The following is a 26034-nucleotide window of genomic DNA, read 5'->3' as shown; positions in this document are numbered from 1 at the left end:
AGTCTGTTCCCTCCCACCATGAAGCTGCATTGCAAGCTCTCTGCAAACCCTGGTGGTGGCCTGGGGCCTTGGGCATCAACAGTGAGAGAGTGGAGAAGGAAAAAGGCTCCCTTCCTCCAGGCTCCTCCAGCCACTCTGCAGCAGGGCTCACAAGCAGGTGAATTTCAGCCCCAACTTCTGCCTCCTCAGCCAGGCCCCATCAGACAGAGTCCTTGGAGACCCTGAAACTCGTGATGCCAGACCAGAGGGGCCACAAAACTGTAGAAGTCAGGCGTCACCAAAGTCCCTCCCAGGGAACCAGGTGAAGACTCCGTATTCCCCCCACAGCTGGCCTTGACATGCAAGCCAGACTGCCATCCAGGCAGCTGCTGAAGCCTTTAATACCCCAGCAGTTTTAAACAGGGGATAAAATAAAGTGACTAATCCATAAAGGACTCAAGCCATTTTTGCTGAAAATAAAATCAAATGCCTTAGGGTTTTTCTTTTTAATCTTTATTGGTTTTTCTGCTTACAAAAGTAATACATGTTGGTAGTAAAAAAAATTCAAACATTAGAGGAATATGTAACATAGCAGGTGAAAAGTCCTCCATATTCTCAGCCTTCCAGGAAAAATACTGCCAACAGATTGGTGTAAAACTACTTTCTTTTTTTTTAAGCAGCAGTTCTTGACAGTTTGCAAAACACACACAATTGCTTGGCATTCATATATGTGACATACTGTCATGGGTATACCCAGGGTTTGCCCATTTCCTAGCAAGTCTAGCATTAAACCCACCCTATTCAGCCCAATTCAAGAAAGTATATGGTTATGCAAGTGAGCTAGAGTGAAAGATACTATTAGGATAAGCTTAGGTCTGTATTAGTTTATTTTTTATACGAGCCATTAAAATCTTTAACTTTTTTTTTTTAATATTATTAGCAATGAATGCCTTGTGACACATCCCAAATCAATTGCAACATGCTGCTATGTTGTACCAAACAGTTAAGTGCCAACGTTGTAAAGGATTGCTGTGGTAGCTGGTATGAACTGCCTGTCATATTATTTGGAGGATAAGCTGCTTTTCTCTATCCTCACTTTGGAAAGAGCTTAAAGTCTGCAGAAAAGAATTTCATTTCGCTATAAGGCAGGATTTCTTATCAACAATAACAATAATAATAACTGTGTTTTGAGTGCCAACTCTTTCTAAGAATTGTGTGGTGTGCATATATATGGAATACATATATAAAATGGTCGTATGTGCTGTGTCATTTAGACATTATATCATTGACTCTTCAGATAGGAAACTGAGACTGAGAGGTAGGTGAAGTAACTTTCGTGGTCTTAAGAAGTGTTCAGCATTGGTATTGCTCACCCTAAGGTCCAAAAACTCTACTTGGTATTTTATAAAATTGAGAAGAATGGTCTCAGAAGGTTGATGATTATTTCCAGTTATAAACTAGAAAGACATCTTGACATCAGTTCTCAGCAGTATTATGTTTAACTAGATTACTTATGGGATGTCTTTTGATCCTCGGTTAATGATTTCTTACCAGGAGCAGTTTGTCCTGATCTTTGAAGGTATTGGAGACATTCAGCTTGACTGTGCAGTATAAGGAAGTGGCAGAACCAATGGGGTGCAAGACTTTGAGCTAGAGAAAAAGTCAGAACGTGTCCAGCCTTACCTCTTCCTAGCTCTCTGACATTGGGCAAGTTATCTAGCCTCTCTGAGCCTCAGTTTTGTCATCTAAAAAAAATATAGATGATGATCACAATGATACCACCTACATTGTAGGGTTGTTAGAACAGCAGATTAGATAATGCCTGACATGTTATAAGCCTGAATATTTGTTGATATCATTGATTACTATCTATCCATTTAGATTATTATTGAGAGATCACTCTTCACCCACAGATTGAAGTGATGGATACAACTCTTCTGCAATTACATTTTTTAATTTTTTTGTATTTTTTAATTCTTGGGGAGAATGGGCATTTTTCTCTGGACCAAGATAACAGCAGAAATCAGTCTGAGAAACAAGTCAGGTGTTGAGAACACCAGTGTCTTGTTATCTCCTATAATGAAAAGTAGAAAGCGAACTTCTTTCAGAGGTGCAGTGCTAAATGACAGCCCAGCCTAAGGACCACTTGGCTAATTAGCACACCTGCATTCCTGAATTTCCTGACGCCCCATTGCCACTTGTTGTTAGCTCCTTGAAAACTGCAGAAATTTGCCTGTGCAGGTGTGGAGAGCTGCTTGAATTATTTGGGGTGCATGAAAGAGCTAATTATTTAGGCAATAGAGCTGAAAATGTGGGCAAATTAGAATTTTTCATAGCAAGATTGTTCATTGTTAAGCCAATTCATGATTATATGTGTGCGTCTTGCTTCAGCTATTCCGTGCTACACAATAAACTCTCTTTGCAGCAATGAATATGGATGTGGACTAATTTAATCAATATACTTGTGACAGTAGTGGTGTCTGACAGATTTCATCCTTTGAAATACTGGCTGAGTTAATATGTGCAGTGTATATATGGGCCAAGACTCATAATTTTTGTTACAAGAAGATTATTTTGAAAAGACACAACACTGCCTTTTAGAAAATGGAAAAGCCTGAGGGATGGAAAGCGAAGGGCAGGGAGATTTTTGTCCTGTTCCCTCTTATTGGTCTGAAAATGCCAATTTTTGTAGCTGCACTGCTTTCCTTTTGAAAAATTTGTGAGGCATTGACTATTTTTTTTTCCCTCTTTGATACGTCTGAATTCTGTACCTTGACTAAAAAAGGTAGAAGGAGGTGGTGGTTTTTTGTGCATTGTTGGATTGAATGGAAGATTGAGTAAGTGCCCTGCTCTGATCTGCAAATGTTTGCTTTCTGGAAAGATCAACACATGTGATCAGATCACTTTCAGAGAATTTGCTTTTTGGGGAAAGTGGATTTTAGTCATTTCCTAAAGAGCACTTGCAGTTGAAATTGTCTTCTGAGCTAAGAGAGCCACCCAAAGAGGTAGGCTAGAAAGAATAGTTCAACCCAATGAATTAAAATATCAAAACCTGGCTTTGGCGAACCCTCCCATCTCCTCACCACGAGATTCCTAGGGAAGCTTGTTCTAATCTGGAATTGTTGGCCAACACTGCCCACTGGAGCCAAGCACAAACACAATGCAGGGACCAAAGGTCTAGGCAGTTCGCCCCTTGCTTGACAGTGCAGGTCAGTCTACAGTGAGTCCATTCATAGGAAGCATCTTGGCTTCCATAAAGTCTTGTAAAATATGTCTCAGCTAGAGTGCCCTCCAGATCTGAAAGACCCCGAGAGCTCCAGCAAGACTGAAGAGCAAGAGTTTGGAAGCCTGACTTAGGCCAGTGGTCCTTTGTGGTAGTAGCAGCAAACTCTAGATTTATACCACAGTTACTTTCCCACCCCCACTCCCAGCCTCTTCCCAACCTGGTTGAGAATCATCCCAAGGGTAGAAGTTCTGGATTGGGGTGTCAATCCCAGGGGCACCCCCATCAGGAGCAGACCCTTCCCTGCCAGGCTTCCAGACCACTTTCAAGATTCCAGGAGCCATTAGTAGTCATTTTGGTCACTGCCTTAAACATTCATCATGGCACTTCTCTTGGATCATCCACTAGCAGTCCAGGCAGTGAACAACTGTACACCATTTTCCATTTGATCCAGATACATATAGTTCTATTCAGTGTTCCCTATCTGGCCTGCCTAGTGCTTTTCCTATCTTATAAAGGATTAAATAGGTATGCTTCATCTCCCCATTGCTAAGATGAAATGAAAATAACCCTTAGGCTTCCTTGGTGGTCAGTGAAGGCAAGAATTCCCTTGCCAATGCCAGGGATATGGGTTCAGTCCCTGGCCCGGGAAGATCCCACATGACTGCAGGCAGCTAAGCCCATGCGCTACAACTACTGAGTCAATGGGCTTCAACTGCTGAAACCCACGCTCCGCAACAAAAGAAGCCATCACAATGGAAAGCCCACACACCAAAATGAAAAACAGCCCCCTCTCACCACAGTGCAGCTCACAGCAATGAAGACCCATGGCTAGAGAAAGCCAGCACAAAGCCATGAAGACCCAGCGCAAAGACTGATAAAGAAACAATTAGTTTTTAAAAAAGAAAATAACTTTTGAAAGGCCCAAGTTTAGTGCTAGCATTGCTTTTCACTTTGATGCTGACTTAAACTGTAAAGCCTAACAAGGTCTGTCTAATTTTTCTTAATACAGTTTGAGGTGAGGTCCAAGCGGAAGCAGCTCAGTGTCTGTCTTCCTTATTTCTTATATCAGTTGAATTTAATAGATGGGACTTCCCTGGTGGCTCAGATGGTAAATAATTTGCCTGCAATGCAGGAGATCCAGGTTCGATCCTAACCCCTGGAGGGGAAAATAGCAACCCACTCCAATATTCTTGCCTGGAGAATACCATTGACAGAGGAGCCTGGTGGGCTACAGTCCGTGGGGTCGCAAAGAGTCAGACATGACTGAATGATGAACACTTTCAAGTACTTTGTGTTGTCTATTTATTCTCTTCCTGAGGGTTTGAGATGGGGGAGGCTGGTTCTCATTACAGACTAGTTCATTCACATAGGAGAATCTAAGCAATAACTTTCAGTTGATACCACCTTTCAGGCTTATTCTACTACCACTTGGCTTTGTCTTTGAAAAACACTGGGCAAAATCATCTCTCTCTAGAGCTGTAAACAATCTATGGCATAAAACTTTGCCTCTACCATATATTAAAAATACTGGAGGAGTCAAAAGTGTATAACATTACTAGAGTTTAGATTTAACAAAGAATTCTCCTTGAAGAAATCAAGCTAGTCTCCAAGATGAGGAGGCCAACTTAAAGATGATCTTTTTGTTGAGTGTGATCTTATAACATACTAAGCTGCATAATTCCAAATAGATGTATTAGTGTACAAAGACACCGTTATTGGGGTACTAGAAGGCTTTGGGATATGGCACATTTATTGGATGTGAGATTTTGAACAATGTCTAACTCTGGACAATGAAACTCAGTATGTCAACACTAAAAGTGATTGATAGGAAAAGGACTCATTAAAAGACCCTGCAGTACTTGTAGTCCCCTTGAAAGGACGTTAACGGGAACACATCATGTATAATGAGGTTAAGTCCAGTAATCTGTGCTCTTTCAAAGTATCGAATATAACATTATATCAGATCTAGAGTAAGTGGTTGTGGAAATTATCCCTGGATATAATGTGATATGACATTGGAAGAAATTGGGCTCAATATGACATTGGACTCTGTTTATGTGTGTTAGTTACATCATGCAATATCAATACATTCCATAGACCAGTCATTGCTTTGTGTGAGGCATGGCACTTGGTAGGGTCTTTATGAAAATGAAATATACTTGGGCACTTGCAGTTTGTGTTTATGTGTGTGACTTAGTAGATAATCTAACACATCCAGTAGTGAAAACCATGGAAATAAATTTAGTGTAATGGCGTGTTTCAGGTAAACTGGTGAATGTTATCATCCTATATATTTAGCCTAGTGTTGATTCTTTATTTCACACATAAATTATATTTAAGAGGTGGTCCAAGTACTTTGTTTTGCCTAATTATTCTATTCCTTAAGTTATTTTTTAATCCTTAATTATGCTCTTTCCAACTCTGCTCAGGATAAAATATGTTTGCTTAGAAATGTGCTTTATCATATTTGGGAACTTTGGTGTAATATATATTAATTATTTGGTTATTCTTCCAGTATGAGACATCTTTAAGTAATCAGTTAGATAGAAACACATGCATGATGTACCAGAAAATCAATTTTCAGCGTAAACAACTCAGAAGCTACATATTCTATTTGTCCAGATTCATCACTATTAAATTCTGATAGGATATTAACGTTATGGTTGAAAGGTTTTGATCGTACACAAGTGGACTAATTTTTAACACATGGCAAGTCCATTAATTAAAAAAAGATGAGTAAGGAATTCTTACCAACATATGTAACTTATTAATATCTTGAATCATTTTCCTAAGTAGTCTTAACTTTTTGGAGTCTATTTTTCTTCACCCACCAAGCTACAATGCTCTAGCCAACACAGATTTATGACCTTTTAAAAATAATGATGGAAAATGAGATCGGAGGAAACGTTTTAGTATCTGCTTTGCTCTGAGGCCTAAACTGCGAACTCTCCAGTTCTTGAAGGCTTTGAAATGCTGATTCCAGTCTTCTTGTGGGTTCTTAAACACCTTCTCAAATGACCCATTTTAATAACCCGAAAGCTATTATATAACGAGCAGCCATAATTTAGTCCAGGGCTCTAGGGGGACCCTCACAGTTCAGCAATGAATAGTTAATGCAGTATAATGTTTAGCAGGTTATTAGTTTTCACGATACAAATGCTGATCAGGGAACGCTTTTATAAGGTGTTTAAAAGAAAATGTAATTAACTGGTTGCGTGCTTCTGTTGCAGCTCAAATTGAAATTATTCCATGCAAGATCTGTGGAGACAAATCATCAGGAATCCATTACGGTGTCATTACATGTGAAGGCTGCAAGGTAAGCCTTTTTAATTGTTGTTGTTGTTTCTATTAATGTTCAGGGTGGGGGTATCTTTGTGACTTTTATTTTTTACTTCTGTGATGCCTAAAAATTCAACCCCTTGGCATTTTGAGTAATGAGAAACAACAGGACGAAACAAGCACTAGGGTGTTCATTACAATGAAGGAAGTTTTATATATAGATATATGTGTGTATACACACACACACACACACACACACACATACACACAAAATGCCTCCCATCAAAATAATGGGAGGCTGGAGAGAAGTGTCTGAGTGTGGCTCATTTGTCACTTCCAATCCCAGCATTGATATCTCCCTGGTTATCTTCTTTCAAAAAAGAGATGACTCTAGACTTCCGTAGTGTCCCTGTTATAAGCTTTATAAGAAGGCGTTTCTGAGAAGTTTAATGGGAATGCGATTGAAAATCTTTTCGTTGGCACATAGATGTTAACACATCTGGTCAAACTGTAGCAAGGTTTTTGGGAAGAACTGAGTTCTGGTCCCAGGGCCACCACTTGTTCCTATTGTTTTAGGCATGTCTTCATCTTTTAGTGACTCTGTTTCTTCATGCATAAAGTGACATTCTTCCTGCCTTGTAGAACTATTTCAAGAATAGAAATAAAAATTATAAATAAAAGTCCTTATAAGCTGAAAAGTGTTATTTAAATCTAATAGTCTTCTTGATGTTGTTACTATTTTAATCATTACTGATGTTGATCACAGGGCAACATGGACAGCACATGCATAATGTGGGAATGGAAAATAGAGATGTTTCTCCTAATCGTTCAAGACCCCTGCACCTAGATTGCCTCTGTTATTCAAATTCCAATTTATTAAGATTTAAATCCTCCTGCTTATCTTGGAAGGGCCTTGAGACAGCTTGCTTACAGGATAAAACAGTGCAAAATAAACAGGAGAGAAGCTATTTAGACACGCAGGAGGCCTCTGAGACAGTTGCTTGCTACTGAACCAGGCCTGGATTAGCCCTAAAGCGTTTGGAGGCTGAAGCAAAAAAATAAAATCCACATATTTGGTTAGCTTTCCTTTAGTGAAATTAGAAAATACAATGTCATAAAATGCAAAACCACCTTCACACACAAATAACTACTGAGAGACTTAAGAGAAATTTCCCTCACAGCATCCTTATGTCTTTGTTTTACTGTTAATCATTCATTGTAACATTTACCACTTTGTAAATGTACAAATGCTTCATATTGATCTCATCTTGGGGAAGCTTGAGATTTCTGTACACTGTCTACATACTTTTTTTTTTTTTAATTCACTCATCTTTAGAGAACTTTCTACTCAAAGGAAACGGAATTATTCATCTCTCTGGTAACTCTCAAGACCTCAAGGTTCTGTATTAGCAAGGAAAATAAATTATTTCCTCAATTTGCCCTCCCTCCAAATTAATTACTGAATTAAAATTAAAACAAATGAAATCAGCTGCCTGGCCTATGTTACTCCAAGCTGTAAGGAAGAGAGGTATCTGTCTGTGACAGCTGTCATTTCATTGATTTTTGAGGTTAATTTGGCTGATGTGACTGGACAGTGGTCACACATCATCCTCTCGCAGTCTGTATTCGCACCTTCTTGTCCCTTGTAGAGGATGGCATAGCCTCTTTTTTTTTCCTATTTTTAATTGGAGAATAATTGCTTGGCATGGCCTTTCTTGATGAAAGGTGTATAGCCAACAGTGCTCCTCTACCAGGAGTTCCAAGCAGACTTGATTTTGTGCATTGCATATCACCTAGGTGTTTTCTTAAGTGGACGGGGTCCCAGGCATTAACCACAGGTACCTTTGTGCTGTTCACAAAGCTGCTAACTCTGTCTGTGTCTCTCAGTAATGCCACACATAGTTTAATGTGGCAAATTGAATACAGAACCTAGGAACGGCATCCAGGGCAGGGCCAGGGAGAGGGTGCGGGCTACTTCATAGGAAACACCCCAGCAGTTCTGAAGATTGACAACATGCTATTCAAAAAGATTTGAATTGATTCCCTGAGTACCACTGTTTACAGAGGTGTGTGTGTTTTCTTTGTTTATTTATGACAAAAATGAAAGTGATAAGAAAGCAAAGGGCCTCTATTATTTCCCTATTGTCATTTTCCTCGATTCCCTTCTAGATCTTGTGCAGCCTCAGTGCCAAAGTGTTTTTGGTTATCTGCAGTTCTGTTTTTCATCACTATTGACTTTATACAATGGAAATATGAAAAACAATTAAAACTTAATTTTATGACAGATTGGGCCTGTGCCCACTCTAGGATCTATAGAGTGGTATGTGTTTATATTTGGTGAATGTAGTATTTGCTCTGCACCATAGGTTCTGCCTCAATTAACATTTTTTAATTGAAGCATAGTTGATTTACAGTGTCATGGTAGTTTCAGGTGTACAGCACAGTTATTCAGAGTCTTTTCCAGATTATTTTCCCTTATGTGTGTGTGAGTTGCTCAGTCATGTCCAACTCTTTGCAGCCCTATGGACTGTAGCCCACCAAGCTTCTTTGTCCATGGGATTTTCAGGCAATAATACTGCAGTTGGTTGCCATTTCCTTCTCCAGGGAATCTGCCCAACCCAGGCATTGAACCTGGGTCCCCCACGTTGCAGGCAGATTCTTTAATATCCGAGTAGAATCCCCTAGTCTATACAGTAGGTCTTTGTTGGTTATCTATTTTATGTATGGTGCTATGTACTTGACAACTAACATTTTCATCTCTAGTAGCAGTGAAGTCAAGAGATTTCTACTTTTGCCAGTGGTGTTAATGATTTATCATATTCTAACCAGATAGAGATGGTTGTATCATGACAGATTGTCAATAATTTATCTCTGTGATAGAATCATCAGATTTAAGGAAAATTTCTGATTAGACTTCCCCGGTGGCTCAGATGGTAAAGCGTCTGCCTACAATGCGGGAGACCTGGGTTTGATCCCTGGGTCAGGAAGATCCTCTGGAGAAGGAAATGGCAACCCACTCCAATACTTTTGCCTGGAAAATACCAATACACAGAGCAGTGTGGTAGGCTACATTCCATGGGGTCACAAAGAATCGGACACGACTGAGCAACTTCACTTTCACTTTCAGTTTTCTGATTAGATCTATAAATAGATATCTAGTAAGAGAAAAAAAAGTGACTCAGTCTTTGTCTGGAAAAAATCACTTTGTGAATGTATTTTGAATTGCATTTTAAAAACAACAACCTGAAGCCACGAGAAATCATAGAACCTATATATAGTCACTGAAATGATTCTGTCTTCACCACATACTTGCTTAGGTAAGCATTACATGTGAACAGTACAGGTGGATGTTTTGGCAGCTCTTTTTCTGGTTCCTGAGTATTCCCAGCTCACTCTCTCTAAGTCCCTTTGGCTGTGTGCAGAGAGATAGCATAGTGTCAGACTTTCGTTCTGATTCTTGAGCCAGACTGCCTGGGTTCAAGTCAGAGTTCTGCTGTTTACCAGTTTGAGCAGCTACCCAGCCTCTCTGTGCCTCTGTTGTTGCATACGTTTAGGTAAAGCACTCACAAGAGTGCTAGTGTAAGAAGCACTCATTCAGTATTGGTTCTGGTTGTTATTCTTGGGCAAGCCTGAGTAATGTATAGTCAGACACTACTTCCAGGACATCTGTGGGTCCAGTCTTGATTTTGTGACCATTCGTAATTTGATCTGTAGCTCTGCCAATAAAAACAACCAAAATCCGAGCACCCGCTTGGGTGCTTTATAAATGCTATAAGGAATCTAAAGACACAGAAGACGAGATTGGGTGCATTTAGGGTGCTGTGGCTATAGACATGGCAGTTCAGTGATTAAGATTCAGCGCTTCCGTTGCAGAGGACTCGGGTTTGATCCCTGGTTGGGGAACTAAGGTCCCACGTGCCTCAGGGCAAACAAGCCCAACTACTGAGGCTATGCACTCAAGAGCCCATGCTCTGCAACTGGGAAAGCCCCTGAGTGGGAAACTATAGAAATCCCACCTGCCACAGCAAAGATGCAGCACAGCCAAAAACAACAAAAAAAAGATGACCGAATCCTTCCTTCATGCAGCTCACAGTCTACTTGTGGAGATGAGACATTTGTAGCATATGAAGAACGCAATACTAGGGTGAGGCTGCAGTCTGAGATGTGACCCACGAAGCACACATCCAGCCAGAGCCTAAAAATGGGCAAGTCTTGGTTGTATTCTAGGGACAAGATGTAGTAGCCTGGTTTGACAGGAGTAGTGGGTTACTTTCTCTAGACAGTGGAAGATAAGGTTAGACAGGTATGCCATCCCAAATTTTTAAGAGCTCTGTTATGCCAAGGATTTTATTATAAAAATATTGTCCTTGTTCTTTGGAAATAATGAAGGAACAATGTATTAGCATTGGGCGAGCCCTGAATATTGCATTTCAGAAGACTGTTGAATCCAGGTCTAGAAGGGCTTAGCTCTGTCAGTAAAAATGTTTCTGAGCTATTGGAACAGAAAGTAGTCCCAGCTCTGGGTAAGCACCAGCAGGGGGTGTCATGTAGGCTGGGCATGCTTGCCAGGGAGGAGGGGCCAGGGCGTGTAGCATGGAGACAGAGGAGAAGGCCAGAAATAAAATGAGAGGCTGCTTTTCAGGGTTCAGGTTGGCTCTTCAAAGTGAATACAATTGCTGAAGTGTTTATGATTGAGGCTTTCTTTTGAGATATGGCTTCCTTGGTAGCTCAGCTTTTAAAGAATCTGCCTGCAACGCAGGAGATCCTGGTGCAATTCCTGAGTTGGGAAGATCCACTGGAGAAGGGATAGGCTACCCTCTCCAGTATTCTTGGCTTTCCTGGTGGCTCAGCTGGTAAAGAATCCCCCTGCAATGGGGGAGACCAGGGGTCGATCCCTGGGTTGGGAAGATACCCTGGAGAAGGGAAAGGCTACCCATTCCAGTATTCCGGCCTGGAGAAGTCCATGGATACAGTCCATGCAGTCGCAAAGAGTCAGACAGGACTGAGTGACTTTCACTTTCTTTTTTACTTTTCTTTCGAGACATGGTTCTGTTTATCATCCGACTTCAGTTCCTACCTTCAGTATTAGATACGGTGGCTGCTTAGAGGATAATGATGAAACATTTATCTCAAGATTAAAAAGCACACACACAGTTTTCCATCCATATTCTTTTAGTCTTTGGGGCTCTACCATAACTTTTCCCCCCAGTTTTGTTGAGAAATAATTGGCATATGTTACTGTATAAGTTTAAGGCATTCAGGATGATGGTATGATTTACATATCTTGTGAAATGGTTATCAAAATAATTTCAGCTAACATTCATTTTCTCATACACATATGATGCTTGAACAACTTGAGTGTGAACTGCATGGGTCCACTGACTTATACTCACACAGATTTTTTTCAATAAATAATACTGAGGAGAAATTGTAAATAAATATGAATTTCTTCTTAATGTTATCTTTTCATATTTGATATCTACTGTTGGTAATGCGTATAACATCTCCTGTATTGTATATGACAATATGGATGTAGATACTGACAGACAATTCATCTTGAAAACAAAGGACATAAACTTATGGTATTGATAAATACAATAGAGGACTGTCGGTATATTTTCTCCTCCCTGTGATTTTTTAATAACATTTTCTTTTCTCTGGCTTATTGTAAGAATACATTATATAGCTCATACAACATACAAAATTTTTTTAACTATTTATGTTATTAGTAGTTCAGTTTGCAGGGAGTCAAAGTTAAACTTGGATTTTTGACTAAATGGGGGTTTACAACACCTAACCCCTGCATTGTTCAAAGGTTAACTGCAGATACAATTAAAAAAAAAGAAAAAAAGAAAGGGAATAGTTTTTCTCCTTGTGAAGAAAACTCTTAGGATTTATTCTCATATCAACTTTCCTGCATATCATATGGTAGTGTTAACTATGATTGTCATTCAACTATGACTTCTTTTTTAAATTTTGATCGCTTTTGTCCATCATGGATTTTTTTTTTTTTGCACCAGTTTTAATTTTTATTTAGTTTTTGGCCATGCCATGCGGCATGCAGAATCTTAGTTCCCCAACCAGTGTTTAAAACCCATGGTCCCTACAGTGGAAGCATGGAGTCTTAACCACTGCACTGCCAGGGAAGTCCCTAACATCTTAAATAATAATGTACAGTTGAGTACTGAAGTTAGTAAATTTGATTTCTGATTACATTTAAGACCCTTTACCTTCTGATAAGTCTAAGAATAGGGTCCATGCATGTGTCAAATATTTATTCATCAATTAATACATTTAAGATGATGTCTTATGAAAAGCTTCCTCTTCCACCCAGGAAAGGGAGAACTTGGAAATTTTTTTTTTTTGTATTAACAAATATTATCTCTGAAATTAGCAAGTTTTTTCAGAGATATCCCAGAACACATAAATCAGTACTTTTTTTTTTCTTTCTGTTAAAGAGTTAAAGCATTTTCTGGAGTTGTTTATGTGTTAGGTTAAAAACACATATCCACAAATGTTCCTTTTAGGCCCAAACTGTTTTTCTTTTTTAAGGGTTCTAATATTTTCATTTCAGTTGTAAAATTTCACTCACCCCGAGTCAGTCTTGTCTACTTTTCAGCATTAGTACATTTATGCTCAACATTTTTACTTCAGTACTTTATAGCACTTGGCCCCAGTATTAGAGCTAGCCATTTAAAATGAAAATTAGATTTGGCTGTTATTACATCCTGTGACATCAGAGTTTCATTTCTGTTATAGCCAGGTGGTAAGAACAAATTTTTTATTTAGCAAAATATTCCAGGCCTGTGATAAAATAAATGCACAAGTGGTTGGATGTGTTAAACGCCAATTTGCATCAAGATGATTTGCATATTTGAGGGGGTTTTTTGTTTTTACTTTTTGTTTGTTTGTTTCTTTGGTTTAGTCTCAATCATGCCTCTGCTCATAGAAAATGCTGGGCTTGTGAGCTTGTGGTGCATAGGGTGTAGCATGGTGTCTGGCTCAGATCAGGGCCTCTCATGCCTGCTTGGGAATTGCTGTTGCTGGAAGTGTCACCAGGATTGGATCTGAGTGTGGCGGATCGCCACATGAGTGGCAAAACAGACATCTCTTACCCAACAGGACACGTGAGGTCAGCTTTAATCAGAGAGCATCTGCACCTACAATTCTACGCGGAGTTCAGTCACTATTGAACAGGAAAGTAGTTGAGAAGAGCCATCTTGCCATGATTTATTGCTACCAGCTGCCTGAGTGTGGGGCCATACCAGATCACTTTTGCAAATGATGTTTCCTGTTTTGTTTTGTTTTTTTTCCTAAAGAACAAATTTCCCTTTTCTTTTGCTTCCTTTTGGAATGTTATTCCTGCCTCCCCCCACTTTAATTTTATCATTTCTTCTGCCTCTTCCTTTCTTTGATTTTAATCTATGCATGTCTTCTTTTTCCCCCTCAGTAAAATTCTTTCTTAACTTTAAATCCTTAAATTTCAAGCCCACGTTTATCCAAAGATATGTCTTTTTGCTCTCCCCCATACTTCTGAACATTCCAACAGGAAGTTCCCAAAATAAATAAAACTGAAATCGAGTTCATACCTTTCCAGCTAGGATTCTCTGCTCTTCTTAGCCTCGGGAGTGAAATGAGAGGGATTCCCACTTCCATAGTCTCCCAGATCCCAACATTTCAGTTGGCTTGGAAAATACAATAATCCACTCAGGCATATGAGCATTCACAATAAATCATAGAGTTATGAATAAATCTTGGTTGTCAAAAGCAAATGTGTAGCCGTTCCAACGCGTCTGCCATTAGAATTCAGCAAGGCAGCTGTCAGCTGTTTTCTTGTAATTAAACAGCCAATGAGCAGCTAATTAAGACATATGTGTATACAGAAGTGGAAGTGGGTATGTTAATGAACTGTAGGAATCAATTCATTAAGTGAAAATTGTCAAAAGACCAAACATCAGATCAGCATTTCAGCCTATGCCTCCCTGGGAAGGAGCCCCGAGCAGGAGGGGAGACCCTGAGAGCCAGAACCCCACCCTAACACCTTCCCAGCCACACTTACACGTCTCTGCTGCTAAGGCCTACTTGGGGGCAAAGATATTAATAACCCCAATAGGAAATGTCTCATCTATTTCAAAGTCTTTTATTAAGGAGACCTAGCAAAGGAAAGTTGTTTTCCTACTTGTGTAAACCTAGTATTTGATAACCCTATAAATTGCCATCTCCCTCAGCTCATGTCTGAACCGTTATATGGAAGTTTGTACAACTGAAAAGTGAGGCTTTTTTACCTGTTTGTTGTTTATCTGTTTTTGTTTGGTCTGCCCCATATCTTTGTATGCGTGTCTTCTGGGTAGTATATTAAGAAGTCTCTGGCCTTTGGGTTCAAGAATTCAAATCTTGGCTCCTCTCCTTCCTCTGCTGTGTGACTTTGAAAAGATGGTTTAACCTCTCTGAACTGGAATTTTCTCATTTGTAAATAGACATAAAAATACTTGCTTTGTAAAGTTGTTGTGAATTACATATGCATCATGTTTGTGAAGTATCCTCCATGGTGCTTGGTATAGAATAGGAGCTCACCATGTGATTGTCACCACAGTTTTTTATCACTGGCATCACTTTTCCTCTGGTCCTTCATTCCACAAGTGTTTGTTGACTGTTCCAAGTACTAGGCTGTGTAATAACCCATTCAGAAGATGGCAGGTGTGAGGACCTGAGAAAATTGCAGTGAAGATAGAGAAAAGTAGATGGATTTGAGGAATATGAAGATTACCAGAAACAGCCTAATTTAGCGACTGTATGCATGTGGATGGGGAGGGAGCAGGGAAGCCCATCTTTCTGCTTTGACTATCTGGGTTAAAGGTGGTACCCTTGCCTGAGCAAGAAAACACTGGAGGAAAAGAGACTGGGAAAATGATCAGTGGGTCAGGAAATGTTTTATTCAGAATGAAGATAAAGCCATTCAGTATGTATTGAATGGATAGACAATAAGGTCCTACTTTATAGCACAAAGGAAATCTGTATTCAGTATCCTTTGATAGGGGCTTCCCTGGTGTCTCAGTGGTAAAGAATCCATGTTCTGCCAATGCAGGACATGGGTTCGATCCCTGATCCAGGAAGATCCCACATGCCACAGAGCAACTAAGCCTGTGCACCACAGCCCTCGAGCCTGTGCTGTGGAGCCCAGCAGCCACAACTGCTGAAGCCCACACGCCCTAGAGCCTGTGCTCCCCAACAAGAAAAGCCACTGCAGTGAGAAGCCCACACACCACAGCTAGAGAGTAAACCCGACTTGCCACAACTAGAGAAAAGCCCACTCAGCAATGAAGACCCAGCACAGGCAGAAGTAAATAAACGAATATATTTTTTAAATATATCCTATGATAAACATAAACCACTTCAGTATACTTGCCTTGAGAACCCCGTGAACAGTAACAAAGGGCAAAATGATAGGATACTGAATGAGGAATTCCCCAGGTCGGTAGGTGCCCAGTATGCTACTGGAGCTCAGTGGAGAAATAACTATAGAAGGGATAAAGGGATGGAGCAAAAGCAAAACCAATACCCAGTTGTGGATGTGACCAATGATAGAAACAAGGTCCGGTGCTGTAAAGAGCAATATTGCATAGGAACCTGGAATGTTAGGTCCATGAATCAAGGCAAATTGGAAGTGGTCAAACAGGAGATGGCAAGAGTGAATGTCGACATTCTAGGAATCAGTGAACTAAAATGGACTGGAATGGGTGAATTTAACTCGGATGACCATTATATCTACTACTGTGGGCAGGAATCCCTTAGAAGAAATGGAGTAGCCATCATGGTCAACAAAAGAGTCCGAAATGCAGTACTTGGATGCAATCTTAAAAATGACAGGATGATTTCTGTTCGTTTCCAAGGCAAACCATTCAATATTACAGTAATCCAGGCCTATGCCCCAACCAGTAATGCTGAAGAAGCCGAAGTTAATCGGTTCTATGAAGACCTACAAGACCTTTTAGAACTAACACCCAAAAAAGATGTCCTTTTCATTATAGGGGACTGGAATGCAAAAGTAGGAAGTCAAGAAACACCTGGAGTAACTGGCAAATTTGGCCTTGGAGCACGGAATGAAGCAGGGCAAAGGCTAATAGAGTTTTGTCAAGAGAATGCACTGGTCATAGCAAACACCCTCTTCCAACAACACAAGAGAAGACTCTACACATGGACATCACCAGATGGTCAACACCGAAATCAGATTGATTATATTCATTGCAACCAAAGATGGAGAAGCTGTATACAGTTAGCGAAAACAAGACCAGGAGCTGACTGTGGCTCAGATCATGAACTCCTTATTGCGAAGTTCAGACTTAAATTGAAGAAAGTAGGGAAAACCACTAGACCATTCAGATATGACCTCAATCAAATCCCTTATGATTATGCAGTGGAAGTGAGAAATAGATTTAAGGGACTAGATCTGATTGATAGAGTGCCTGATGAACTCTGGACGGAGGTTCGTGACATTGTACAGGAGACAGGGACCAAGACCATCCCCATGGAAAAGAAATGCAAAAGAGCGAAATGGCTGTCTGAGGAGGCCTTACAAATAGCTGTAAAAAGAAGAGAGGCGAAAAGCAAAGGAGAAAAGGAAAGATATAAGCATCTGAATGCAGAGTTCCAAAGAATAGCAAGGAGAGATAAGAAAGCCTTCCTCAGTGATCAATGCAAAGAAATAGAGGAAAACAACAGAATAGGAAAAACAAGAGACCTCTTCAAGAAAATTAGAGATTCCAAGGGAACTTTTCATGCAAAGATGGGGTCGATAAAGGACAGAAATGGTATGGACCTAACAGAAGCAGAAGATATTAAGAAGAGGTGGCAGGAATACACAGAAGAACTGTACAAAAAAGATCTTCACGACCAAGATAGTCACGATAATGTGATCACTGACCTAGAGCCAGACATCTTGGAATGTGAAGTCAAGTGGGCCTTAGAAAGCATTACTACGAACAAAGCTAGTGGTGGTGATGGAATTCCAGTTGAGCTATTTCAAGTCTTGAAAGATGATGCTGTGAAAGTGCTGCACTCAATATGCCAGCAGATTTGGAAAACTCAGCAGTGGCCACAGGACTGGAAGAGGTCAGTCTTCATTCCAATCCCAAAGAAAGGCAATGCCAAAGAATGCTCAAACTACCGCACAATTGCACTCATCTCACACGCTAGTAAAGTCATGCTCAAAATTCTCCAAGCCAGGCTTCAGCAGTATGTAAACCGTGAACTCCCAGATGTTCAAGCAGGTTTTAGAAAAGGCAGAGGCACCAGAGATCAAATTGCCAACATCCGCTGGATCATGGAGAAAGCAAGAGAGTTTCAGAAAAACATCTATTTCTGCTTCATTGACTATGCCAAAGCCTTTGACTGTGTGGATCACAATAAACTGTGGAACATTCTGAAAGAGATGGGAATCCCAGACCACCTGACCTGCCTCTTGAGAAACCTGTATGCAGGTCAGGAAGCAACAGTTAGAACCGGTCATGGAACAACAGACTGGTTCCAAATAGGAAAAGGAGTGCGTCAAGGTTGTATATTGTCACCTTGCTTATTTAACTTATATGCAGAGTGCATCATGAGGAACGCTGGGCTGGAAGAAGCACAAGCTGGAATCAAGATTGCTGGGAGAAATATCAATAACCTCAGATATGCAGATGACACTACCCTTATGGCAGAAAGTGAAGAGGAACTCAAAAGCCTCTTGATGAAAGTGAAAGAGGAGAGTGAAAAGGTTGGCTTGAAGCTCAACATTCAGAAAACAAAGATCATGGCATCTGGTCCCATCACTTCATGGGAAATAGATGGAAAAACAGTGGAAACAGTGTCAGACTTTGTTTTTTTGGGCTCCAAAATCACTGCAGATGCTGATTGCAGCCATGAAATTAAAAGACGCTTGCTCCTTGGAAGGAAAGTTATGACCAACCTTGATAGTATATTAAAAAGCAGAGACATTACTTTGCCGACCAAGGTCCGTCTAGTCAAGGCAATGGTTTTTCCCGTGGTCATGTATGGATGTGAGAGTTGGACTGTGAAGAAAGCTGATCGCCGAAGAATCGATGCTTTTGAACTGTGGTGTTGGAGAAGACTCTTGAGAGTCCCTTATACTGCAAGGAGATCCAACCAGTCCATTCTAAAGGAGATCAATCCTGGATGTTCATTGGAGGGACTGATGCTAAAGCTGAAACTCCAATACTTTGGCCACCTCATGAGACGAGTTGACTCACTGGAAAAGACTCTGATGCTGGGAAAGGTTGGGGGCGGGAGGAGAAGGGGACGACGGAGAATGAGATGGCTGGATGGCATCACCGACTCTGTGGACATGAGTTTGAGTGTACTCCGGGAGTTGGTGATGGACAGGGAGGCCTGGCGTGCTGTGATTCATGGGGTCGCAGAGAGTCGGACACGACTGAGCGACTGAACTGAACTGAACTGATGATAAACATAATAGAAAAGAATATAAAAAAGAAGGCATATATAACTGAATCACTTTGCTGTACAGTGGAAACTAGCATATTGTAGATTAACTATAGTTTAATTTTTAAAAAAGATAAAGCCATTCAGCTAAAGTTTCTTTAGAATGTTTGTATGTGTGTGTGTTGGTGGTGGGGATGATGGGGCTGTAGAAGGCCAAGCCACAACTCTGGGTATGTGCCTATCCAAAATAGGGAGGAGCCACTCAGACAGCCTGTTGGAAAGCTAAGCATCCAGCAAAGACTGAGCTCAGTCCAGTCACCTGCTGGTCAGTTTTTAACAATCAACTCTCTGGGAAACAAACAGTGTCTATATATATGTACATAACTTTAGTATGTATGCCACTGATACAGTTTCATACAATTTACAAGTAGTGCAATTGACAATACATCATTATAAACAGTATATAATATATGAAATGAAAGTGAAAGTGTTGGACTGTCAGTCGTGTCCAACTCTTTGCGACCCCTTGGACTGTAGCCCGCCAATCTCCTCCCTCCATTGGATTTTCCAGGCAAGAATACTGTAGTGGGTAGCCATTCCCTTCTCCAGGGGATCTTCCCATCCCAGGGATCAAACCCAGGTCTCCTACATTATAGGCAGATTCTTTACCATCTGAGCCACCCATATGATATATAGTATATATTATATATGTGATATATAGCATGTATGTAGACAGATGATTCTCACTGAATGCACGCGTTGATTTTTGCTGAACTCTTACATCCACACTTGTGGTTGTGGTTGATGAAAGACTGTAGCGTCAACGTGATGTTTCATTTACAGTAATGAATAAGAGGAAAGTGAAACAAGGAAAAGCATGTTTTGGAACTTCTCTCATTCGTCAGTGATGATGTGAGCAACTGCTTTCTGAATCAGATAATAGTTTTTAAAAATTGGAAGGATCAGTCTTCACATTTTTTATGCCTTTCACAATGTGATGGCTATAGGCATTACATACTTTTAAACTGAACATGCGTTGTTATCATTTTCTTCATCACTTTTAAAAAAAATTTATTGAAATATAGTTGATTTACAAGGTTGTGTTAGTTTCTGATGTACAGCAAAGTGATTAAGTTATACATATACATATATTCATTCTTTTTCAGATTCTTTACATTATATAGATTATTACAGAATATTGAGTATCGTTCCCTGTCCTATACAGTAGGTCCTTGTTGGTTATCTATTTTATATATTGTGGTAGTGGTTTAGTCACTAAGTCGTGTCTGATTCTTTGCAATCCCACGGACTGCAGCCCACCAGACTCCTCTGTCTATGGGATTTCCCAGGCACAAATTCTGGAGCAAGTAGCCATTTCCCTCTCCAGAGTATCTTGCGACCCAGGGATCGAACCCACATCTCCTGCTTGGCAGGTGGATTCTTTATCACTGAGCCACCTGGGAAGCCCATTTTATATATAGTAGTATGTATATATCATAAGTTAACATTTAATAATGGTTATGTTTAACAACTGGTTCACAAAATTCCTGAAATTTTGACATTCAGCTCTTGCAACCCAGTTATCAACCTTCTCCCATACCCATGGCCTCTGTCCCCATCCTGGGAAACTCCAATCTAATGGGATCAATGAAAATTCTCAGAGTATACAGCTAGATTGTTGTTTTTGTTTTCTTATAGCAATAGGGTCTTCCCTGGCTAAGACTCTGCACTCCCAATGCAGGGGACCCAGGTTTGATCCCTGGTCAGGGAACTATATCCCACAATGACACACCTAAAGATCCCACGGTGAAGATAGAAGATCTTACATGCAACAACTAAGATCTAGCATGGCCAAATATATATTTTTTTAATTAGGGAATAGAATTTTCCAAAGAACAGAGGCAGAAGTTAGAAATAAAACTCAACAAAAGGCACTTTGAAAGGCTTGGTGAAATAAGGCAGGAAACACTGGCAAATTCTCTTTGAGGCAGTGGAAATGGAGGCAGAAGGTTGACAAATGTGAGGAAATCAAGACTGAGTAACATGGGTTTTGTTAACCCAACACTGCAGGAGAGATGCTTATGTGGCAGGCACTACACTTAAAATCAGGAAGCTGGAGTTCAAGTCCCAGCAATGATATGAAGCCACGGTGCAGCCTTGGACATGTCACTTAGCTTTCTCAGTTTCATTGTTGTTATCTGCAAAATCAGAGAGCTAGAGTAGATCCCTGATTCTTAACAAAGGGAAGGCAGCAGAGTCTTCAGGAAGCTTTGTTAAAATGTTTACCATACAGAATGACGTGTCTTCTGATCTACAAAAATGGCACTTTCACATGGTTCAAACTAGCATGTATGTCAGTGACTATACCCTCAAACGTTCTGGTTGAGAAGATCTCAGGTGTATTTTTTAAAAGTTCCACCAGTGATTTTGATACGCAGAAGTTGGAGAACTACTGAGTCAAGTAATCTCAACTTCCTTTTGTCTCCAAAGGCTGTTTGCATGTTCTAATTTACTGTCCGCGATAACTGCGTGTGAGTGTGCTGCCACTAGGTGGCGGTAGTGCGCCACAGTCGCACCGTACACCGTATCCTACCCTGATTTCATCATGGGAGCCCTCTGCTCAAGCCCACCGTGTTTGTAGTGGCACATCTCCAGGTACCTGGACAGCCATAAAAAGTGAACTTTTAAGAAAGCCAAAGAGTCATTCATTAGCTCAGCTTTAAGAAGTGAAACTCCACCGTTGTATATTTAACATCTGTCCCAGCTGACTCACAGCCTCTGTGCTGTCTCCTCAGTTACTCCCCAAAACTCCAAGCGCTGCCTTGTGCTGTCACTGCTCTCTGTGTGGCCTCCAGCTTCCCCACCCCCAGAACCGGGACCCCAGCTTACTCATTTATCAGTGGGACCCTCTCCAGGTCCCACTGTCAGTTAAGATCTGGCTTCTACATTTATGAGCAGGCTTCTCTCTTTATGAAGGAAGATACCTACCATACTGTGTCCCTCTCTTCCTTCTTGCTCTTCTAATCCTTCTCTTATATGCTCATTTGCTTTAAATACTTTATCAGTTTAACTGCCCAAATCCTCTGAGAAACCCCAAGGATATACTGAAATGAAGAGTTTTTATTTTTTTGTTTATTGGCCATGCCTTGTGACATGTGGCATTCCTGTTCCCTAATCAAGGATCGAATCCGTGTGCCCTGCATTGAAAGTTCAGAGTCTTAACCACTGTACCACCAGGGAAATCCCTGTAGGGTTGTGTGTTTTTCTTGTTTGTTTGTTTTCAGTTCAGTCACTCAGTCATGTCCGACTCTTTGCGACCCCATGAATCACAGCACGCCAGGCCTCCCTGTCCACCAACTCCCAGAGTTCATTCAAACTCATGTCCATTGAGTCGATGATGCCATCCAGCCATCTCATTCTCTGTCGTCCCCGTCTCCTCCCACCCCCAATCCCTCCCAGCATCAGAGTCTTTTCCAGTGAGTCAACTCGTCGCATGAGGTGGCCAAAGTATTGGAGTTTCAGCCTTAGCATCAGTCCTTCCAATGAACACCCAAGATTGATCTCCTTTAGAATGGACTGGTTGGATCTCCTTGCAGTCCAAGGGACTCTCAAGAATCTTCTCCAGCACCACAGTTAAGGGGCAGGAGAGGAACACCAAGCCCTCATTCAATCTGAAAGGCAAAGTTTGGTGTGTCTGGTTCACCTAGGCTTACCCTTTCCCTCCTTCCGTGGCTCTCACCTTATAAACCTGCCTGACCCCTCCCCTTTGGTATTTGATAGCTAGCCTTGTGGGCTGTCAAAAGAAAGGTTTCTTCTATGGTTTTTAGCGCTGCCACTCCCTGAACTTTCCAACAGGCACTTGCTCAAATGACTCAGTGAGAAGTAAATGGGGTTGTAAATAGTAAGGTGTGTCTATTTGCACATTTGCTTTCCCCAAGCCCTTCGGAGCTGAGACATCTAAAGAAGTGGAGTCCTTTTTCAGATATTGGTTCCAGCCTCAGCACCATTGCTCCAAGAACATGTGGAAAGCCTCGTGGATTTGTCTTTCAAATAGATGGTATAATTTCTCAGACATCTTTAAAGATAGTGACTATGCCCTTGGTTTAAGTTTGATGTTGTAATTGTTTTGTTTTCTAAATGAGCCAAAGTAATTTAGAAATAAGTAGGGTGAATTAAAGAGGACATAACCCTACTGGTGATAAATGAGGGAAAATCATGAAATTGTGAAACTGACTTTCTTGTGTGAATAACCCACATCAGGAGGTGGCTATAGAAGGGGAATTTATTAAATGCCTGGGCAGTGACAACATGGCCAGCTAAAGGGGTTAACGGAGAGGAAAACTAATTTCAGAAGAGATCAGTCTTGCTCCTTTATCATGCATACCTTGTGTCTTGACACTGGTTCCTTTAATGGTCACCTTCTATAAGAACCCCCAAGTGGGAATCCTTTCTGACACACAAAAGAAGCAGAAGAACAACAAAAGGGATAAAAGTATGAGTTCTGGAATTAAACCACCTGAATTCAGATCCTGACTTTATCCCCCCCCCGGAGGGGGGGAAGTGGGGAGGGGTTTGGGTTCTGAGCTAGTGCCTCTCTAAGCCTCAGGTTCTTTGACCTAAAAACCAGGAAAATGAGAGTGCCTACCTTATGCTGCCCTTGTCAAAATTAAAGCCTCTTACACAGAATAAAATAAGTCAGGAAGAGAAAAACAGATATCATATATTAATCATATATATGGAACCTAAAAAATGGTACTGATGAATTTATTTGCAGGGTGGGAATGGAGACACAGACGTAGAGAATGGACGTGTGGACACAGCGGGGGAAGGAGTAGGGGCTCGAATTGAGAGAGTAGCATTGACGTATATACACTACCATCTGTGAAATAGACAGCTAGTGGGGAACTGCTGTATAACACGGGGAGCCCAACCTGGCACTCTGTGATGACCTAGAGGGGTGGGATGGCAGGGCGAGGGAGGCCTCAGAGGGACAGGATACGTGTATACTTACAGGCTGATTCATGTTGTTGTACGGCAGAAACCAACACAACTTTATAAAGCAGTTATCCTCCAATAATTAAAAAAAATTAAGTGATGGAAACCACATAAGGCACAGGGTGACAAGCAAATAATCAGCACGCTTTAACACTACCTGGGATTGATTTTAATCAGATAGGGTAAGACACCTAAGACACAAACTTGATGGCCATGAAGGGAGAGAAATTGGTTATAACATAGGTCCCTAGAAATAGGAGGCACAGCATGCCACACAGGGGACCACAGTGAGAAGCCGTGTCAGTCAGAGGCAGAGAGAGGGCAAGGAAAACCTGGGACGAGGTGACTGGTCTAGTCTCTGGATTGGTTGGTTTCCATGTGAAAAGTATGCTCCCAGGCAAGTTGTTTGCTATTTCTAGAAACCAGGTAGCCCTGGGAAGTGTAATCGGCTCTGAGTTAGCAAGACCTCAAGATGTGAAAGCATTAAAAGTACAGTATAAATAGATATGATTAGAAGACTTCCGTGGCAGACCAGTGGTTAAGACTCTGCCTTCCAATGCAAGGAATGTGAGTTCAATCCCTGGTCAGGGAGCTAAGACCCCACATGCCTCATGGCCAAAAAAACAGAAGACAACAACAGAAGCAATAATGTAACCAATGCAGTAAAGACTTTAAAAATGGTCCACATTAAAAAATATATATTTAAAATAATGCATTCATTAAGATCTCTCCTTCCATCATCATCATTGTTCCCTCTCAGCGTTCCCTTTCAGCAGAGCAAACTGGTGGTTGTCTATGGCTTCTGTGCTAACAGTTTGGGACTTGATTAGTGGTGGTTTGATGTTCACTTAAGTTTAATGTGTAAAACCTAAAGAGTAGGGTTACTCTTTTTACCCTTTGATAATGACCCAAGCATTATTCAAGAGTGGTGTCTAGATGTGGATTTCTTAGTTTTTAAGAAACTGGAGACATTGTAAAGGATCCTAAGAATACTAAAGGTACAAAAGAACCTGGAAAGAAAAGTGGCAGATACTGTGATTTGGTTTATAGACGAGGTCCTGGGAGATAACAGTACAGCCTGCATGTACTGGCTCCATTTAAAGAAAAAAAGAGATCATGTAGAACATTCTTCATATTCAGTGATTAGAGAACAAAATTGATCAGACTCTTTGTGATGCAGACTCTTTTTTTTTCCTTTTTCAGCAAAAGGAAACACAAATAATTCGTGATCCTAAACCCCTGCTTAGGTCCAACTCTCACATCTATATATGACTACTGAAAAAACCATAGCTTTGACCAATGAACCTTGTCAGCAAGTAATGCCTCTGCTTTTTAATATGCTGTCTAGGTCTGTCATAGCTTTTCTTTCAAGGAGTGTCTTTTCACTTCATGGCTACAGTAACCATCCACAGTGATTTTGGAGCCCAAGACAGTAAAGTCTCTCACTATTCCATTGTTTCCCCATCTATTTGCCATGAACTGATGAGACCTGATGCCATGATCTTTGCTTTTTGAATATTGAATTTTAAGCCAGCTTTTTCACTCTCCTCTTTCACCTTCATCAAGAGGTTCTTTAGTTCCTCTTCACTTTCCGCCATTAGGCTGGTATCATCTGCACATCTGAGGTTATTGATATTTCTCCCTGCAATCTTGATTCCAGCTTGTGCTTCATCCAGTCCGGCGTTTCTCGTGATGTACTCTGCATATAAGTTATATAAGAAGGGTGACGATATACAGCCTTGACGTATTCCTTTCCCAATTTGGAACCAGTACGCTGTTCCACGTCCAGTTCTAACTATTGCTTCTTGACAAGGATACAGGTTTTGTAGGAGGCAGGTAAGGTGATCTGATATTCCCAGCTCTTGAAGGATTTTCCATAGTTTGTTGTGATCTACATGGTGAAAGGCTTTAGCATAGTCAGTGAAGCAGATGTTTTTTCTGGAATTCTCTTGATTTTTCTATGACCCAGCAGATGTTGGCAATTTGATCTCTGGTTCCTCTGCCATTTGTAAAACCAGCTTGTACATCTGGAAGTTCTCAGTTCACATACTGTTGAAGCCTAACTTGGAGTTTTTTGAGCATTACTTTGCTAGCACATGAGATGCGTACAGTTATGTGGT

The 26034-nt window shown here is 40.8% G+C and overlaps 1 protein-coding gene across 6 annotated transcripts in view; it reads left to right on the top strand.

Moving 5' to 3' along the window:
* The window catches only part of RORA (RAR related orphan receptor A), an 811723-nt gene that overhangs the window by 765001 nt on the left and 20688 nt on the right, over positions 1 to 26034 (top strand). For all 6 annotated transcript variants that reach the window (XM_055437102.2, XM_088839665.1, XM_088839666.1 and 3 more), the window contains one exon: positions 6436 to 6521. In XM_055437102.2, the coding sequence (XP_055293077.1) occupies positions 6436 to 6521 (86 nt within the window). The remainder of the gene's footprint in view (positions 1 to 6435; positions 6522 to 26034) is intronic.

This window comes from Moschus berezovskii, chromosome 9 (genome assembly GCF_049115385.1).
Source record: "Moschus berezovskii isolate FMDL1 chromosome 9, NW_MosBer_1.0, whole genome shotgun sequence".
NCBI classification, from domain to species: domain Eukaryota; kingdom Metazoa; phylum Chordata; class Mammalia; order Artiodactyla; family Moschidae; genus Moschus; species Moschus berezovskii.
The sequence above is the reverse complement of the archived record's forward strand: the minus strand, read 5'-3'. Positions and strand labels throughout refer to the sequence as shown.